The sequence below is a fragment of the Haliaeetus albicilla genome, chromosome 2 (assembly GCF_947461875.1).
Source record: "Haliaeetus albicilla chromosome 2, bHalAlb1.1, whole genome shotgun sequence".
Classification (NCBI taxonomy): Eukaryota; Metazoa; Chordata; class Aves; order Accipitriformes; family Accipitridae; genus Haliaeetus; species Haliaeetus albicilla.
The window spans coordinates 28,359,311-28,379,735 of NC_091484.1; the positions used below are offsets into that span (position 1 = coordinate 28,359,311).

At 39.0% G+C, this 20,425-nt stretch overlaps 1 protein-coding gene and 1 long non-coding RNA gene across 2 annotated transcripts in view; one reads left to right on the top strand and one right to left on the bottom strand.

Annotated features, from left to right (window-relative positions):
* CNTNAP2 (contactin associated protein 2) overlaps positions 1-10,400 on the bottom strand; it is a 1,232,776-nt gene extending 1,222,376 nt beyond the window's left edge. The window contains exon 1 of the mRNA XM_069811947.1: positions 10,050-10,400. Within this exon, the coding sequence (XP_069668048.1) occupies positions 10,050-10,146 (97 nt within the window). The 5' untranslated portion in view covers positions 10,147-10,400. The remainder of the gene's footprint in view (positions 1-10,049) is intronic.
* An 818-nt stretch (positions 10,401-11,218) lies between these two features.
* LOC138690852 (uncharacterized) lies at positions 11,219-19,404 on the top strand. Its single transcript, XR_011329663.1, has 2 exons — positions 11,219-18,820; positions 18,874-19,404. It is a non-coding gene; the product is annotated as an uncharacterized lncRNA (long non-coding RNA).
* The last annotated feature ends 1,021 nt before the right edge of the window (positions 19,405-20,425 follow it).

Here is a 20,425-nt window from a genome sequence, read left to right on the forward strand (position 1 = left end):
GACATGGAGAAGGCTGAGGTACTCAATAACTTTCTTTCCTCAAGTTTTCACTGATAATAGCATTCCCCGCCATCTCTTAAGCCCCTGAATCTCAAGGCAGGGACTAGGGGAATGAAGTCCCATGCATTGGAGGAGAAGATCAGGTTCAAGACCATCTGAGGAACCTGAATATACACAAGTCCATGGGACCTTGATAAGATGCATTCCAGGGTCCTGAGGGAACTGGCAGATGTAGTTGCTAAGCTGCTCTCCATCACATCTGAAAAGTCATGACACTCAAGCAAAGTCCCCAGTGACTGGAAAAGGGGAAACAATGCACCATTTTTAAAGAGTATAAAAATGAATACCCTGGGAACTACCAAGCAGTCAGCCTCACCTCTGTGCTTGGGAAGATCATGGAACAGATCCTCCTAGAAGCCCTGTCTAGGCATGTGGATGACAGGGAAGTGATCAGAGACAGCCAGCGTGGCTTCACCAAGGACAAATCGTGCCTAACTGATCTGGTGGCCTTCTGTGATGGAGTGACTGCATTGGTGGATAAGGTAAGAGCTACTGATGTAACCTATCTAGATTTCTGCAAGGCCATTGACATGGTCCCACATAACATCCTTGTCTCTAAATTGGAGAGATATGGGTTTGATGAATGGACTGTTACACGGATAAGGATTGGCTGGATAGCAATGCCCAAAGAGTTGCAGTCAATGGCTCAATGTCCAAATGGAGATCCATAATGAGTGGTGTCCCTCAGGGGTCTGTATTGGGACAGGTTCAGTTAAATATCTTTATTAATGACAGACAGTGGGATTGAGCGCACCCTTGGCAAGTTTGTGGATTACACCAAGCTGAGTGGTGCAGTTGATATCCCTGAGGGAAAGGATGCCATCCAGAGGGACCTGGACAGGCTTGAGGAGTGGTCCCATATAAACCTCATGAAGTTCAGGTATGAGCTGGCAATGTGTGCTTGCAGTCCAGAAAGCCAATTGTATCCTGGGCTGCGTAAAAAGAAGCATGGCCAGCAGGTCCAGGGAGGTGATTCTCCCCCTCTACTCTGCTCTCCTGAGACCCCACCTAGAGTACTGTGTTCAGCTCTGGGGCCCTGAGCACAAGAAAGACATGGACCTGTTAGAAAAGACCCAGAAGAGGGCCATGAAAATGGGCAGAGGGCTTCTCCCTTTCATAAAGAAAGGCTGAGAGAGTTGGGGTTGTTTATCCTAGAGAAGAGAAGGCTCTGGGGATGCCTTTCCATACTTAAAGGGGGCTTACAAGAAAGCTGGACAAAGACTTTTTACCAGGGTGTGTAGTGATAGGATGGGGGTAACAGACTTAAACTAAAAGAGGGTAGATTTAGATTAGACAGAAGGAAGAAATTCTGGAACAATTTGCCCTGAGAAGCTATGGAAGTGCTAAAGGTCAAGTTGGACAGGGCTTTTGAGGAACCTGCTCTAGTGGAAGATGTCCCTGCCCATGGCAGGGGAGTTGGACTAGATGATCTTTAAGGTCCTTCCAGCCCAAGTCATTCTGTGGTTCATTGATTCTATGATTCTATGATGTGTAAAGTAGATGAAAGTAGTAACGCAAGCTACCATATCAACATAGCTGGGTTCAGTGCTCCTTTTTGGCCTTATAAGCTATGAATACGTAGCTTTGGGACCATGGTTCACTCACAGCATTCCTTTGATGCAATTTTTTCCATATAATATAGGCACTGTACTGACCTAAAGTCTGAAAGTGCATTTTATGCATAATTATAAACAGAGTTAATAAAAGCATTCCTAATAATGATATTCTAATAATTGTTTTTAGAAAAAATTAATCCTAACTTCATTCATAATATCTGATTATCTGATTTAACATGCCAGGATTATGGCATAGCAATTAAGTGGTGAAGGAATTTCAATTGAGTTATTACCTGTGTACCTAGCTTTCACATATGAATGAATTAATCAAGAATCAATGAAGACAATCTCGCTTAGTTTCAGGCTCAGCAAATTACTCAATATGTTGATGAATCAACGAAAATCCAAAAGAAGTCAGTGGAGTCAGTTTATTGCTGGAGGAAAGCATAGGGAGAGGGCAGAGAGCAGGGAGTAAGATGATTAATAAAATGAGAAAGAAGGCACGTGAGAAATGGCAAATAAATTAAGAGCAGAAGCAAATGGGTGTGTGGTCCAGTGGTGTGTGTTTTGGAAGAAGGTTCAAACTTTAATGGATACCATGTCCTATCTATGGGGAATTCCGCTATCATTTCTAACAGCTTGGCCGGACCAGGGAAAAAGCAGGTAGGACATTCATCATAAAACTGACAGTATGCCCAGTAGCATAATTTTTTTGGATGTAAAACCAAAGGAAAGCATATTAGAGAGTACAGCTTGCTGAAGCTTGGGAGCAGGTAGCCAGCAGAGCCTGCCCTGTGCAGGATATGCTTCTGACTCCATTTCTCACAGAAGCTCACTCTAATGCAATGCTAACGCTGCGGACTGGACAAGCTACTCCCTCTGACTCCAATCCTCAGCAGAAGGTAAACATGTTACTGTCATCGTATGGGAGACAACCTCTTTTCAGCACCCCCCCACCCTGACTTTTTTCATGGTCCAGAACAATGGCAAGAGGCCATTAGTTTTAATTTTTAATTACATTTTTAAATTATTTTCCTTGTTTTTCATTTTTACTCATCTTTTTAAGGATATTTGAATTTTTATCTGTATTCAGGGAAAAGAAAGGGCAGAGTCTAGAGATCTTAGTAAGGCATCTGTGTTTGAAAATTTGGTCAACAGGATGTAAATTAAAGATTTTTGTTTTATTGTTTGTTGATTTGGTTTTAATACATATGGCTTTTCCCCAACCACAATCTTTTTACTATTCCCATAAATGTAACTGAGAGTAAAATCACATCCCAGTTTAACTGTGTTTCAAACTGTGTTTCAAGAACTTTACACGAGTGACATTTAAACCCAGTATGTAAGACATGAAAACCTAAAATACATTGCAATTCCCTTGCCTGCTTTGTTGCATTCCCTTGCATCAGGCCCATATACTTTTAAGTTTCCATTTGTTATGGCAGTAATTCTTCCTCTTCTTCTCTGGCAAACTTTCCATCACAGACTTTCTGCTATCCCTTATAGAAATGGACCCCTGCAGTCTCCTCAGCTCATCTGCTGGTCTTCTTCTGTATTCCTTCCCTCTAAATTCCAGTGTTCATCGGCTTCACAATAAATATCGGTGTGAGTATACAAGATGGTTGAGCAATCAACCAGAGACATAGCCAAGGCTTTATCACCATTTAGGTGACAAAAAAATAGACAGTGGCACACCTCCAGATTTAATGCAAAAAATGCATATTAGGCAGATAATTCCTACACGGTAGAAACAGAGAAAGTAGAGAGAAATGTAGCATGTGCATCGTTGATTTCCCTGAGCAAAGGTTAAAAAATATTAAATGATACAGCAGTTTTACAAAATCAAACAGAATGTTTATGTTATATTTAGACAGATATCCAAACAGTTCATTAAATTTCTACAAGAAAATGTTACTTTCCCTTTAAACTGGGACTTCAAATATTCTAAAGAAACAAATAATAAAAGTTCATTCTAAAATATCGCATTCATTTGTGGGATGGAAATCCTTTAGCTAGAACGGTTCAAATGCTCCCTGCTACTAGAAAGTATTTTTAGCTGCTTATTTTATTTACACATTTACAGTTGTAACCTAACCTGAGCTTTTACTGATACAAATGCAAAACAGGCAACCAAGTTCCTAGGTATGTTGAGTGGATCTTTGTCATTGATTTATTGAAAACATATTTTTGGAGTGTGTAGATAGCTGAAAATAAAATATTCAATAAATATTTTAAATGTTGATAAATATTAACATCAATTATGAACTATAAGTGTAAATAAATCCTTCAGACCTTCAGTGGGTTTAGCATAGCTACTTAAGTTAAATGTCTGAAAGAACCACCTCTATAGGAGACTGTAAAGCCAAAAAATCTCTACTTTTTGGGGCAGAGGAAAGAGGTAAATGTGAATGTCAATATCCTTTTCTGCTCTGAATTATCAGTTGTTCAAGCTTAAGGAACAAATAGGAAATGGCCAGCTATTACAGCAGTGCATGAATACTGAGACAATTTTTCAGGCAAGAAAGGTCTCAACTTTGTAAAGTTGCTTGTAAAATTGCAGAGCTATCAAAACCTAGATGTGCCCAGGTTCTTTGTAAATGTCAAACATCAGTCTTGGGAATGCTTTTATTATATCTATGGTATCTTCAAAGCTGGAACTGCAAATGGCTCAGAAGAATTGATTACTGATTACTGCAATTTCCTACACCACCAAAGTCAGATTTAACATGTTCTGCAATTAGCTGGTGGTCTCAGATTATCTACCTATGCAATGCCAATAAAGTAGCTGAATAAATGAAGTGTAATACAGATAAAATCAATGTTAGTTCAAAGGCTGAAGTCTGAAGAACCTTTTAATCATTTGTAGTATCTCATACCAATGGACTGAATAATGAACTTCTCACTGACAAAAATCGTAACCACACAGTTCTTAAAAACAGTAGCACAACTTCTATTTCCTTCAGTGGGAGAAGACTCAAGCTACCAGACTGCACTCTTTGTCCCGCAGATCTTCCTGATCTTTCAAAGAAGGATCCCATGTTCATGTGGATTTTGGAAATCATGCCCTGATCAAATTACCTTTTTTAACACTGCTATAATTTTAAATTTATTCTTTAAAATTTTTAAGACTAACAAAATGAAAAAGTCACTCAGAGTATCATCTCATGAAGAAGACTGATGTTGCTTCTTTAACATTTTCTGTCTGAAGTGACTGAAACACATTTGCAAGTTCATGTACTTTTGTAAGACCGAGCATGATTGGTATTTAGGAAATAATACAGACATGGGCAGCGACACACCTCAAGAATTAGCAAGTTATCTTACATTTAACCTATGAGCCAAAGTGCTCTGAGAGAGATCAACTTCTGCATATGTAGAAAAAGAAAATGTAGAAAACACCCATAGTTTGTGCATAGTTTGTTATTACCCCAAGCATTACGAGTATTCTGAAGTCTTAAATATTGCTATAATTACTAAACATTGAACATGAGATCTGATTTATAAGATTTAGAGATAAGATTTGGAGATAAGCTTTATAAGATTTAGAGAGCCAAGTTGAAATTCCTAAAGAACTCCTATAGTAAAACCTACTGTCTGTCACAGATCCATAGTGATGTGAGTTACCCAAGCAGATCTACAGTTTCTAATGTCTGGTAAATATATTACATAAAAAGAATTTCCTGTCACAACCGCATCAACTGAAATAATCTTTCAAATATGTTAAAAGTACCTAAGTGAAAAAATTATAGATAATCAGAAAATATTTCTCATCTCCTTGCAAAAGAAACTGTCAATGTTCACAGAGACAATTTTTCAATTCATAATCTTTAATTTCACTTCCAAACTTTATTGCAGACTGCACCACTTACTGAAGCACTTTTTGTGTCTTATTCCATATTATTGCACCAGAGTTTAAAAAAAATAAATTAACTAAAAACACAAGCAAAGCAAAAAGAACCCAAGCAAAACCCAGTTTTTAAAACATTAATTCAATGACATTTGCAATTGATTCAATGCCCACTGACCACATCAAACTTTGAATCAGACTTTCTGTATATAGATGAATGTCTGCAATCAGGCTGTGTGCAATGTTGCATACACAGAAGTTAAGGACTCTTCGAAACTCTGGCTTTTCAGCACTGACACAGGGCCTAGCTGCTGTCACCAATTTGGAAATGACAGCAGACTATTTATTACTATTTCATTCACATGTAAGGTAAAGTATTGTTTAGGAAAAGCATATTCATTCAAAAAGTCACCCTGAGTAACTCAGTTCAATGTTGTTAAATAATGACCAGTTAACAAACTGTTGTTTGCCTATTGAATGTTAATTTTATTATATAGTGATGTATAGCACCTTAAATAACATGTACCATTATATAATGGTGGATGTAAATTTTGGTCTAATTTATAGCTAAAATGTTCTGAAAGAAAAAAAAAGAAAGCATATGTTTAATGTTATGAAATTCTATGGTCTTAAAGGAAACTTAGGCCCTCAGTTTAAAAGTTTAGCATATTTGTAAGTTCTTTGGCACCCAGGGGTAAGAAAAGTGATTAAACATTAAACTTATATGAAAAAGTTTTTGTATACTTGAAACTAAATTCTGTGGGATCTCCGAGTTTACATCCAGACAACAGGACCTAAACTAAGTGATGTTAATCAGAAGTAACAGAAACACAACTGAAATTGACCAGATTTCACAAAATACCATTATGTCTGAAAAATTTTCTGGAAGAGAACTATTCCCAAATGTAAGTCTAATAAAATATATGATATCCCCATATACCCAACATTCAAGCACTGAACTGGAAGGGTAGATTCTCTAGTTCTAAAGAGTCTGGAACTCCTGAAAAGAAGTTTCTTGTACAATGCCTTGCTCTTTCAAAAGGGACATTACACTTTTTTAATACTTTTCTCGCTTACCCAAGCTGTTAAGGGAAGTCTGGGTGCCATGCAGTCAAAGCTAAAAGATGCATATTTTTGCTTATACGCAAATCTTAATGATTTACTATACCTGCCCCTTATTTGATTTCTGCATCAATTATTGTAAAATGGGGTTAAATTTCAACTTCAGCAGTGGTATGGTACCTACTGCAAAAGCATCAAAAGTATCAGAACTAGAAGTTTTAATAGTTCTGTACTGATCAGGTTTACATTGCACATAAGCTGACATAACCAAAAATAAAACCTAGCTGTAAAAGACAATTACTTTTTAAGTCAGTTGCTTTCATAGAGAAGCAGATGATCTATGATGAATGCCTGTAACATTCTCATTAAGATGACAAGGTCGATGCTTTATGTGTTTTTTAAAAAGAACACAAGTGAAAGTTAGTCTGCCCATAGTCATGTTCTTATCTTTCCATCTTTAAGCCATGTAAAAGACTACAAAGCATGAAATTTGTATTTTCTGTGCTACTTTTTATCTTGTGATGACCTCTCCTGGTTGAGCTGTTCATTAGCCTTGATTCCAGAAGTTAAGGTTGTTTTGATCCCTCTACGCTTATTTAAAAAAAAAGGAGGAATATGAAGAATTTATTGCCAAGGTATGAAAAATGTGACTATGAATAAAATTTACAGTAAGATCTGAGTATTATTAGTGTGTGTGATATTGTATCATGGTGTATGTTTATTGTACTACAAGATGGGCTTTCAACGCCCACTTCATCTTGAGATAAAACTGAATGAGATTCAAAGCTTTCAACATGATCACTTCCGAATCAGTATTACTGAGAGACATAATTTTAATGACAGAGATAGATTTCCTCACTTTGCAAACAAACATTTGAGATGCAATATATTCACACAAGTGACGTCCAATTCCGTTCTTTCTGAAAACGGTATTTTTTTATATGTCAGCACAAGCAGACCGTAAGAAAATATTGAATAGCCAGCTCTTATATAGGGATTCGTAATTCACTGTACACCATGAATCTTGCATACTTCCTAAAAATACGGTAAAGAATAAATTTGCTGTTGTTACTTACTTCAAAGTCAAAACATAAAGTAGCAATGGAGGAGAAAATAAAAATGTGGTTGGAAATCAGTTTTACATCAAAGTTGCATTTCACACAATTTTTAGTACTTTCAGAAGCATTCCGAATATGATGTTCAAAATCAACTGATGAGGGGGAAAAAAAAAAAAAGAAAAAAAAAGATAAAAAACTAAGTGCATTCTCTTGTCAAAGAAGAACAAAATTCCCCAATGCCATTCACAATCAGTTGCATACAAAGTGACAAACTATCCCAGAAAATACAGCACAGTGACCAGTTTGTACACCAAAGCGTGCAACAGAATAACCAGTCAAGTGGTGCACCAAAACACTGTGACACAGCACTTGAGTTCCTATTGTGGTAGCACTTCCCAAGCACCCATACGTCTTTACAAGAATTTTAAGCATGTACTGCAATGTGAACACTCCTTTTGTAATTTTAAGGCTGACGTGTACTTCTAGCTATATTTCTGTTTCCAGTAAACAAATCTAACTCCATTTCACTTTCAGAAGTGAAACGCTATATGCTACATAAGGCATGTAGTGTATAAGCCCTTGGAGGGTAAATTAATATAAAGAAATCTTTCAATATCTGAAAAACAAAATTGTCAAGATGGGAATGTATATGAGTAAATTGTAATTAAGATTATCTATAACCTTTATTAATGGACTTTCTGGTTATAGTGATGTTAATACAACCATTAACTTCTCAACTAACTTCTTTCAAAAGTTAAAGATTTGTTTGTTGAAACAAATTATCTGGGTAATCAGATAACCCACTGTAGGTCATTTTCAAGTTAAACTACAGGCATTAGTCACTGAATGACAAAAAAAAAAAAAAAAAAAAAAAAAGCTCAGAAATCCTATTATAGAAAAGCAGTATAGGGAACTTTGTTTTCCGAGAACAGATTTCTGACAACCTAAACCATAAATCTTTTTTTTCTCCTGTATATTCCTGTTATGCAGAGCCTGAGAGATGGCCATGAAGAAATAATATTCAGAAGAAAAATTAGATAGCCAGTGAAAACTAAGCTGTAAACCTCAGGATCAATATTTCTCCTAAATCAAAGGTAGAAAAATAACTGAACATCCTACAGCCTCTGAGACCTAGATACAATGCAGACACTGCTGCACATTTTCTGTTGACACACAAATAAATGACTAAGTGTAACCAAATCCTGGAACAATAACATTGTTTTATTTTTCAATAGGTATCACATGATAACAGATAGAAACCCACTGAGAAAGCATAGCAGTGCTCCAGTTGTCTAATCATTGCATTGTTCATTCCTGCTCCCAAGGAAACAAATAAATAAATTTAATGATCCACATAGATCTCTATGCAGTATATACATTACATTCTAAGACAATTCCCTGTTTGGTCAGTAGAATCAGCCCCCATTCACACACACGCAATCCCAACACATCTATCTGTAACATCTCAGGACATTTCTTTCCTCTATGAACAGCAGAGGAAGTCAACAGTAGTTTCTATTTTTGACGATTCTATAAAAATGCACTGCTTCATTTCAGTATGCATTTCAAAAATACTTTGCAAATGGCAAATGCTTTACATGGTCTGAAGATAAACAACTAAATACTTAACACTGACATCTACCTGCAAATGTTTTGCTGGAAACTACAGCTCAGTGCAATGTTAAAGACTTGACCTAACACCCATTGAAATCAATGAGTACGCTGTGATTTTTACACTGATAGCAGAATTGGGTCCTGTATAGGTGTTCTGCACTCCTCTGGTCTAAAGTTCAGTATTTCAGCAGATGCTTGATCATTTCTCTACTATTCCTGCCTTCCTAGGGGGGCAATTCTTGGTATCCTCTAAAATACCTTTGCTCATTTTATTATGGCAAGCAAAACTTCACTCTCAAGAAAAGCTGTCCTGGCTCAGTTCCTTCTCATCAACTTACCATCATTCTTTCCTCTTCAAATGAGGCAAAATTTTCTCTTGCTGCTCCTTGATAAAGCACTAGTTATGGAAACTGCTCACATCTCCTCTTTTCCCTCACACAACTGTGGAAGTGAAGTACTTCCAAATGCAAATTGCATACCTTCTGAAGAAGGTGGGAAAAACCAAAACAAACTAACCAACCAACCAAAAACTACCCCCAAACTTTGAACAGCTTCTGTCTGATTCCTTTCCCTCTCTGACTCCATTGCAGAACCAAGACTATATCATAGAGCAGGTCTTTCAACTTTCCACACCAGCTACCACTGAAATCATCTACACTAAGGAAAATCTGATGGGGAGCACTGCGAACAGTATCAAACCTCAGTGCACACATCCACATACAAATACACAGAAAATCAAACACAAGATTTACCAGCAGAGAAAAAACAATCAACCTCCCAGAGTTGTGGGAATTCCCCTCTCGCTTATTGCAGAGCTGAAATTGTGCATGCTTCTTAGAAAAGGGTACTTACGAGATGCAGGCAGAGCAGTCCTGGCTCTGCAGCTAATGCTGCTGAAAATCCAGAGGAAGAGAGCTGCCCTGCAGCCAGCTCGGGTAACCACAACCATCCTTCACGTCCTGGCTCCCTGTACTCCAAATGCCAGCCGCAGAAGACCTGCTTTTCTCCACTTTGGCCCCTTCTCTCTCTCTCCTTCTCTTTCTCTGAGGAGGAGGCGAGGAGGTAAAGGGGGCAGGGCTTTACCTTGGGGTAGCAGCCAACCCCCCTCTTCGTCTGCTATCTCTGGGTTTGCAGCAGCAGGATAAGTCCCGGTACTTTTCTTTCCCTTATTTCTGTGTGTCTGTGCCTCCTTCTCAGAGGAAGGAGGGGGGGGGGGGGGGGGAGCCACGAAGTATCAAATAACAAGGATCGTAGAAAAGAAAAAGAAAAATTAAAAGAGCAATCCCCAAAGAGACGCGGGGGGGAGGCAGGGAAAGGGAGATGGAGATGAAGGGAAGGGAGAAAGGCGGAAAAAGCTGTCGGTGCTGCTAATGCTGCTGTTGATGCTACCACTGCAGCTGAGCCCTTCTTCCTGCACAGAGCAGCGCTGCTGAGAGAAGCTAGCAATAACCTCCCAGCTCAGATATATATACACAGTGTACACGCACACACAGCCGGGGAGCCAAACACACACTCACACAGGAGCAGGGAGAGGGGAGAGGGAGGGAGAGACACTCCCGCAGCAGAGAAGCGAGCTCAGAGCCTCTCTCCTCATGTATTCATCATATTCCAGCGGGAGGGAGGAAACGCTGCCACCAGCAGCAGCAACTTCCCCCCTACCTCCCCCCGCCCCCCCCCCCAAAATAAGGCAAAAAAAGAAGCAGAAGGGAAAATCCTCTCCCTAGCGCTCCCCTCCCCTTCCCTCCGCTTCCTCCAGCTCCTCCCTCTTCCTCTGCGCCCCTCCGGCCTCCCGGACCCTGCTCGTCCTCCCTCGCCTGGTTCAGAGCCAGAGCCGGGGGACGGCGGCGGGGATCGGGGCCGGGGCCGGGGCCGGGGCCGGGGCGGGGATCGGGGCCGGGGCGGGGGCGGGGGCCGGGGCCGAACGGCGGGGAGGCCGCGCCGATGCCGCTGTCCGCGGTGCTGACGCCGGGCGCGGAGGCTCGGGGCGGCTCGGTGCGGCGCGGCCCGGCTCGGGGCGGCTCGGTGCGGGGCGGCGCGGCGCGGCGCGGCGCTCGGCGCCCCTGCCCGCCCCCGGGGCGCGGCGGCAGCCCCCGCGGCCGGCTTCGGCCTCCCTCCCCGCCGCTCCCCCGCACACCGAGATGGTAGCGGCTCCCCGAGCTCCAGCCTGCCGGGATCGGAGCCAGGCGGCCAGCAGGCAAGTCCTCCGAGCGGTCCTAGTTCTGGGGGGGTGAGCGCCATCCCGCCTGCGGAGAGCTGGGGCTGCAGGAGCCGCTAATGCAGATGTTTTCATTCGGTAATTAATTCTCATGCCGAGAGCGAGCCAGGAAGCAAGCTGCATTAAAATATCATTACGGCTTTCACCTACAAGAGATGACTGAGACAGCCTGGCCATAGCCTAGCCTTATGGTTTAGGGATTTCAAGAGTCTGACTGCTCTTTTCCATCCCTTTCCATCCCTCCTGCCATTGCCCTTAAACAGACTGAGCCAAAAGTTATTGCTTGCCAGATACGGTAGAATAATGAGGGTGGGGAGTTATTCATGGATTGTTTATTCTACAATCAATGAGGCAAAGAAAAATGAAAACAATTATTTCTCAGGTGTTATATAGAGATGGCTGAGAAATGGAGAGGTAGAATTTCTTTAGAGGAGCCCCAAAGCAGGGATAAATTATTTTCAGTGATAAATTATTTTCAGTGACTAATACACATGCTATTAACAAGTATCTGCTGTTACTTAGTGAGTGTGATGAAGTGGTTAAGACTGTAGGTAAGATGAGATTTTCAGAAAGGCCTTGGGATATTAGGATCCTCAATCCTATTGCCTTTCAGAGGGAGTACAGTGCCTATCTTTTAGGTCACTTTGAAAACTCATCCATACGTAATATGTGATATCCCAGGAGAGCTGTGGCCTAGAGGTTTGAGCACAGCACAGGACAAAGCTTAAGTGCCAGTCCTGGGAAAAAGTGTTTCTGTAATCTTGTCCAACTGCTATAATTTTTCCTCCTTGAACCTTTCCCTCCCTTGCATTATCCATATTGAGTATTAATACATTCATATTTTAAATGCTTTCATAGAAGTAATGCCAATATGTCTGTAGCAAATGTGGAATGAAAAAGTGTACCATGAATGCTAAGTGTCATTATACTTATCTCTGGTTTTGAAAGAATAAATATTCCATAGAGACTTTGTTACCTCTGCTCTGCAGCATCCTCAGCCCTCTGCCATGCCCTCCCCATTCCTTATACCCACAGACACTTCTTGGTGTTCAGTAATCATCAGGATATGTGAGGGGTTTGGGGAATTAACTAAGAACCAAATATTAATTAGTGCCATTAAACTAGTTCAAAATTGCCTCTTTCCATAACTTCTTTCTTGTTAACATCTTCTATTCTCTGCCTGCTCTATATCACACAATTTTTCAAATTTGTAAACCTACATTTTCTGTTCTTTAGCTAAAGCAGAAGCAATAGTGCTGATACACTATCAGAAACTGTCTGCATATATTCAAGAAAAAAAGAAAAACTTCTGACTATGACATGCAAAAAATCCTACTGCTTTCATTCTGAGATGTTGCAACCCTTTCAGTATTCATTGGCCTTTATTATTCACCTGAGTAAGTAATAAGCAGCTTCTCTGAGTAAGTATTTAAAAGCTCAGCAGACCATTCTGCAAACTAAATTTCTGCTTTTTAAGGTCCTTCCAACAAGCACAACAAAAGCAATATACTGGCACAACACCCATTTATTCTTTTATACATATGTACCTGCATATCACCCATTTCATGAAGTCCTCCACTGGACAAAAATATGACTTGATCTGAGTTGTTCAAACTTTACCCTTCTTTAGCATATGCTAATTGGGGTTTTCAAAAACATACTTTAATTGCTTACAAGTAGGCACGCATTTAAAAAATAGTTATAAAGGATAAGACAAGTAATTCAAATCAGGAAGATTCAGCAGGTTGATTGATGAATATTTCAATAATTGAGATAGTAGAAAGTTTCCTTGTGGTTTGAGACGGAAGAAATGGCACAGATTATTGCATTTTTCCCCACCTCAGAACAGGATCAGTCCTTAAAAACTACATAAAATATTTAAACTATGTAGCAACAGCAATGAGTTGTGCAAGGGTAATGCAATTATTTTTAATATAACCACAACTGGGGCCTGCAAAATCATTAACTTTGACTGATTCTGTCACACAAAAATCATTATAAAGATCTTCAGGCATTTTTTGGTCCTATAAAATAAGCTAACCATCATATATACACTCTTTTTTTTTTTCCTTCCTGGAGGATGTTTTGAAATATTACTTTACATGATTCAACAAATCCAAGTTGAATATATTAACCTTTGAAATGAAAACATGGTCAAATTGTGTTAGGGCACAATATGAAGTTAGTAGACACCTCTCTCTTCTACTTTTCCTCCTAACTTTTCACTTCTAGAATGTAAATGTGAGGATGTTCCTAAGCAAGCAGTGAGACAGTCCTGCAGTCTGAGCAGGGCAACTGCAAGCTTTAGCACCCCTATCCTGCAACCGGCAAGTGCCTGCAACTTGAGTCAACAGGGACCTGTACTCCACACACGACAGATTAGGAAAGTGTCATGGCAGACTGGGACAGACACACCAGCCAAGATGTGCAGAAGGAGGGTCCTCCAGCAAAGCTACTTCCATAAAAAAATTAATCCTTCCTTATTTTTCAAATCAACACTCCCAAAGCCTTAAAAGCTGGGGAGATATCTCAGTCTACTGGTGAAACCTCCCTGGCAATTAGTAAGACACTAAAGTGTTAAAAGACTCTAGTTACTACAGCTGCACAGAAATTTTATTGAGCTTAATGGAAATTATACACATATATTGATGAATGAATAGATCATTCTGAATTTACTAGGGCTGTCAAGCATTGTCTGCTAAATGGAATTCATCCTGGACAGAGCTATATTTACAGTATGTGAATGTCAAGAAGAAAAACACAATGTCAGAAAGCTAGAAAGGGTAATTAAGAATTTCAAACACTGGTGGGACCAAATGGCATCCAATAAAGTGATCAGCTGAGGCCACTGAAGAAAACGAGCCAAGCTGAAAAAGAACCAGAAACTTCTGAATTAATATTGAAAAGTAAAAGTCATGCTTCTTCGTTGCTAACAAACTACTATTTTAACATCGTTTTTTCCTTTTTATACTTTTGGTTGCCAAGGACCCCTTGCATGGCAGAGCTCTAAAAATTATCCATAGCAGAATTTCCATCCACGTCTCTAGGATGGTAGATATGAGGACTTCACACAGGAAAGATAGATGCAATGTATTTCAAATTATGACCAAACAAGATTTATGATTTTATGCATAGAATTAAATGGCCATATAATGGACAGCTCTACTACTGAGGGAAGTCTTGGGTTTATCAAGAATAACATGGGGTTTTCTACTGGGACTGTCTATAAACAAGGGTCTTTCTCTGAGGAAGAAAGAGGGCACATGAAAATTGTGATCATCTGCCTGGAAGACGCTGTAAAGACCTGAAAAAGAATTTTATTTTCTAGAAATGTAAGGAAAGAAAGTCTTTCCTAACCTTCCTAAGGTAGCTAAAAAGGAATATGAGGATGCATTGGCAGAAAAGACCCATTATCTTCTTCTCGCTTCATACAGCTAAAAATATAGCATTATAGTTTGAAGTGAATGCATTTTGGCTTGACCATCATTTTTTTTGTCGTAGTTGTACTAAAACAAACAAGCAAATAAAAAACTGAAAATGTGTATATAGGTAATCATAGCAAAATATGGTTCTTATTCTTTCTTTACATGCTTCATAACAAAGGTGGTTTTAAAAAAGGAATGTTAAACTCTCAAAAAGCCTAGTATGTCACTATTAAAAATTATGACCCCAGACTCTCATTCATACAGACCTCAAAAGAAATTGAAGATGTTCAGAAGTTTTCAGCTCCATGTCCCTACGTCTTCTGTAGTCTAAACTTGCTCAAGACAGCATCTACCTTCAGAAATTTCTTTTGGGATATCTTGGTCTCTATCAATCCACACTGCATAATGAAAGATTTTGACAAGCAAAACAAATAAAAAACCATGCCTTACGTATGTCTCGGACATATACTAGACTTGAATCTGCATTTTATAGATGTACAAATGGAACTGAATTCCATTCTTACTCTGCATCCTGACTAAAACAACCAAAAAGAAATGGTGGTTACCTGTCAGAAATGCAATTGTTTTACATTAATCACCAGTCTTATTTTGAGCTCATTTCCAGTTTAATGCTCCTTGAAGAAATGGAAGAATCCGATTATTTACAAATATAATTTAATTACTGCTCATCCACTTGAACAGTCCAAAATAATTGTCTCCTCCAAGACACAGTATTCTACACATTCATGTCTTTCTTTTTCTTCTGAATTTGCCTTCAAACCCCACCTTAAGCCTGTTTCCCTCCTCCTCTCATTTAAGCACCACTTGTCAATTTATTTGGATGGTTTTTATATTGCAAAATAATTTTGCATTCCTACTATCCCTAAAGTCTATTAATGAAAAAATGAAACAACATTTGAGATTCACTGAGACAAATTATTTTAATGTGGTATTTATTTTATTATTCTTTTCTTCCAAGCTGGAAATGTTATATCCATGATCATACCTATTTTGAGAAATTGACTGTTTTAGGGACTATACAGAGCAACCTGTGTCTGCTACTAATGCAACCAGCCCAACTGGAAGTTCAGCTGAATCTTATATGTCATGTGCATAAAATATGCAGGATGAGATTTTCTTTGCCCAAGAAGTAGAGGATGGGGACAGTAATAGCCGTCTGAATATGGTGGTCATTTGATGATTTTGCCAAATTTATCACCTGAGAAGATTGCACTGAAAAACATCTAGACAATTTTTGAAACATGGATTAAGTCCTTGAAAGACTGACTCCTTGATGAATCTATTTCATTCTGGAATAAAGGCCAGCATTTTTGACTCCTTAACCTTAAAAGTTTTCTTTCTCTCAGTTTATTTATTATTATTTTAGATCACATAGGTGCCTTCTCTCTTAGTAATGTTATATATCACTATTATCAATAGCAATAATATTTTATATTGACTTTATATTTTTATATATTATTTAGATTTTTGCTAAATGGCAAATACATTAAATGGTATTTTCTAGATCCTAGTCTTGTCTTGCATGCTTTGGATGGGTAAGGTGGAATTTTAGTACTACTGAAGCCAGAGGAAGTTTTGCTGTCGATCAAATAGGAATAGGATTTTATCCCTTATATTTATACCTATGACATCTGAGGAAGTCCCGTCCGTACAAAGAGACAGACACTGTGCATCTTTTAAGTGTAAAATATAACACTGAAAATGTTAATTATTTTCCAAGCATCTACATTAAACTTGCATTGTATTTAAGTATCAACATATACAACAGATTTAACTGAGAATGTATTTTAAAAATACATTTAAATGTACATTTAAAATACTGCACTGAAATAGTCTTTTCTTAATTCAGTTTATATTCATTCATGGATGCACAGAGAAGGTCTATGTTGAAAAAAAATGTACACAAAGTGAATTATAGTAATATTATGAAAAGCTATTGCAATTATGTTGGAAATATTTCTAGTCACCTTTAAAAGAGAAATTGAAATCAACCTGGAACATTTCCTTCTGCTATTTGGGGGCGGGGGGAAGCATCCTTTCACTAATGCACAGACTGCAAGGTAAATGCTACAGAAGAGACTATCATTTATGCCTGGATGAGGACACTCCATGCGACTTGAAGGCTTTTGCAAGACAAGTACATAGCAACACCTTGGTGAATACAGTAAATACTTCCATGACAAAGTAATATTAGGGAAGAATTGATGTATTTTTAGCATTATTTTATGCAAATTAGCAGCTGGAAACACAGAAAAAAGCCAGCACTATCTGACAAGATTTCTTTCTTTAAACTGACAGTGATCTACAACCCTCATCTTGGGAATTTCTTTGGTAAAGGTTTTGGAATAATTCACAACTGGTAGCTTTAAACCACTGCTTTACGTTAAATAATTTGTGCTATTGAGGATACAGCCTCGTTATCTACTCAATACTTATTTAACAGATTGGAAGAGGTTAGCAGAATAATGCACTAAAGTTACTGAAGCATTTAAGCATTCTGAGTAAATATATATTTGCCTCCCTGTTATATTGTCCACATCATTCAGTCTCAATTACCACACTAATAAACCATAGTTATCTTCATCTCCTACTACAGATAGCATATGGATACATGACAATAAAAGCACTTTAAAATACTACCATTTACTCTATCTTATAATATTAGGAGTATCCAGAGTCCTCCTGAATCATGTTATAAATTCTTTCATACAACTGATTGTGGTAAGGCACTTGGTGTTACAGTTAAATGTGAAGCTCCAGTAATTCTCCATTATGACTCCAGGACTGCCTTTTATTAAGTGTCTACAGTGCACCTAAGTACAGAGCAGGGTGTCAATCATGACTGGAGCTTCTGCATACTACCTGAATATGATTACACTTAAAAGATAAATACGTACTTTTTTGCCTGTCTGCACACCTGCCTGTCAGATAATTTCCTATGCATCTTCTGTGTGTCTCTTTTTTTTTTTTTTTTTTTTTATCTTTCTGCTAGGCTTCTGATTTCTAATAAAGACAGCCTGGCATTAAGAACACCAACTGTACGAAGACTGGCAACTTGGCAACTTTTTTTAGAATTGAAAGCATTAGATGAGCTTTATGCTAACTTTAGGAAGTCACTTGCCATGGTTATGCACACATAGTAACTGCTTGGGCTTCAGTGGAGCTCCTGAGCTGCATAAGAGCTCCAGCCGAGCCTGACCAGATCAGATCAGCTCACAGCTCACAGTTACTGGAGTTACTGTAACACATGCCTCAAAGAATGTTCCCATTCACCAGTTGGAGGTTTTCATTAAGGCCACTAACCCTCCTACTACTTTAAACAGAAAAATAGACAGTACAGGTTTCTGGTGAACTAAGGAGATTGAGTGCTGACTGGTATGGTGGTCTGAAAACCACTATTTATTTTATTGTCATATTGATATAAATTCTATGCTGTAGTAGTTATATCCTGAAAAAGAGGTTGCTTATTCATTCCTTGTTCAGAGCAGTCCCACTGCAGTTAGTCTGATGTTCTTTCGGGGGAAGCAGTCAGCAGGCTATAGTAGCATATAACAAAATCATAATGCATGTACATCTAAAGTGCACACACAAATATTGTGAGCACAAATGATTGCTCTTGACACCTAGGTAGCCATTTTGAAAGTAAGGATGAAACTGAGAATGAAATTACTTCTTTCCATAGAATCAGGAAAAAATTGAGTAGGAGTAACAAGGGAATGAAATCAAAGTACAAATTGTAGGGCTGCACCGTGATCTTTTTTGCCATTCTTCCTTCTGCACTGACATACCAAAAGCAAACAAGAAGCCTTGACAGGAGGCTGTGATGGACAGGCATTTTGTCTTAAATGGACAGACATTTTTGCCTTAAACATTTCTTGGTGCAATGGGTATGAGCTTCGTTGCAAGGTTTCTGGTCCTGCAGAGGCTAGATTAAAACCCACAGCATGGTTTTAGTCCCTGCGGTCTGCCTGCAGGGGCAAGACTAAAGCCCACAGCAACAGTTTTAGTCCCTGAGATCTGCCTGCAGAGGCAGGAGTGGATGCCCATGCATCATCCTGTGGTTTTGGGGTCTGCAAGCCACTATCTGTGCATGTGCAAGGATTCTAGGGCTATGACCTCAGGGAGAATATCATCTGATACATCCCCGAAATCATCTGATACACCCCGAAATTGTCCTCCCTGCGACCATGTGGGACACACCGAGCCTGCACAGAACCAGACCACACCTACCCTTGCCTTGCATCACACACACCATCCATATGTATGAAGTTTCTTGGAACCAGGCAGAGACTTTGGAACTTGGACTGTATAAAAATGGTACCATCAAAAGCTCTGTGTGAACCCTACTACCAAAGACTCGAGGAACACGCACCCACCACTGAAGAATTGAAGACTGAGGACCAACAAGACGGCATGGATCCATGGTGGTGACTATTCCTGCAACTCTATCCCAAATGGTTGCTTGATTTCTGCCTTTTTATTCTACTCTATCCTATTACTACTATTTTCTACTTTTCACAATAAAAGCTATTTTGGGTGTACGGCATTTGACCTCATTTATGTCTTAATCTCGCTCTTGGGATCATATCAAAACCTCCCCAACATTGGATTGGGACAGAGGCACACAATGTGAAGAGCTCTCTGATGTATGAATGTTGCATCTTAATGACATACAGCCTCTCATCAGATTTGGTAGTACAGAGGCCTTTCATAAAGGCCACTTTAGCCTAATTTATAAGGAGCCGTGTTCTGGTTTTAACATTTTAGATTTTAACCTGTACATTGCAAAACAGCCTGGGTTTATTACCTGGAGTTAGGAAATATCTAATCTAAGATGTGATTTTTAAGTCTTTTCTGCAATCAGTAGTTCAACACAATGAACTATCACATGCCCTGCTACACAATAGTAGGAGAGGTGCAGCTAGACTGTTGGTACACAGGTGAAACTAAGAGAGATGGTAATAACCCTTTATGTGATGACTCTTGCAACAACCACCACAATGCACTCTGAGTTTGCCATCCAGTCTGGTGTCACATGAAAAACTTTTTGTGCATGTTTCCTCTAGTTTGGAGAATAGAAAGCTCCCTAACTGAGGAAGGAGGATTCTAGAAGAACCCAAAAAGCAATCTGAAATGAGACACTACAGAACTGTGAAGGAGCCTGTGGGTAAGCTGCCTTATTTACATGCCAAGGGCTTCAATACCAGCCCACCATACTGTTCTATTATCTCTTGGAGAGCAGAATATATATGTGTATGTCTCTCCCACTCATACAGATGAATACATAATGTTATGTAACTCTTTAATAAGTCATGTCCACATAAAGTCAAATACAAATATCTATTATAGAATGACAAGCTTATTATTAAAATACATTCTGGATAATCTTCATCTATAAGAAAACAAGACTAGAAGAGGCCACTCAACTCATATCAGTTGCCCAGATTTATCTTCCAAGATAAAGTCCCTTTTCTTCTCAAGCACAAATCCTTTTCACAATATTTATGAAACACAGGGTGATTTGGAGATACTTTGTGTGAGGTGTGGCCACATAAAAATCACTTAGC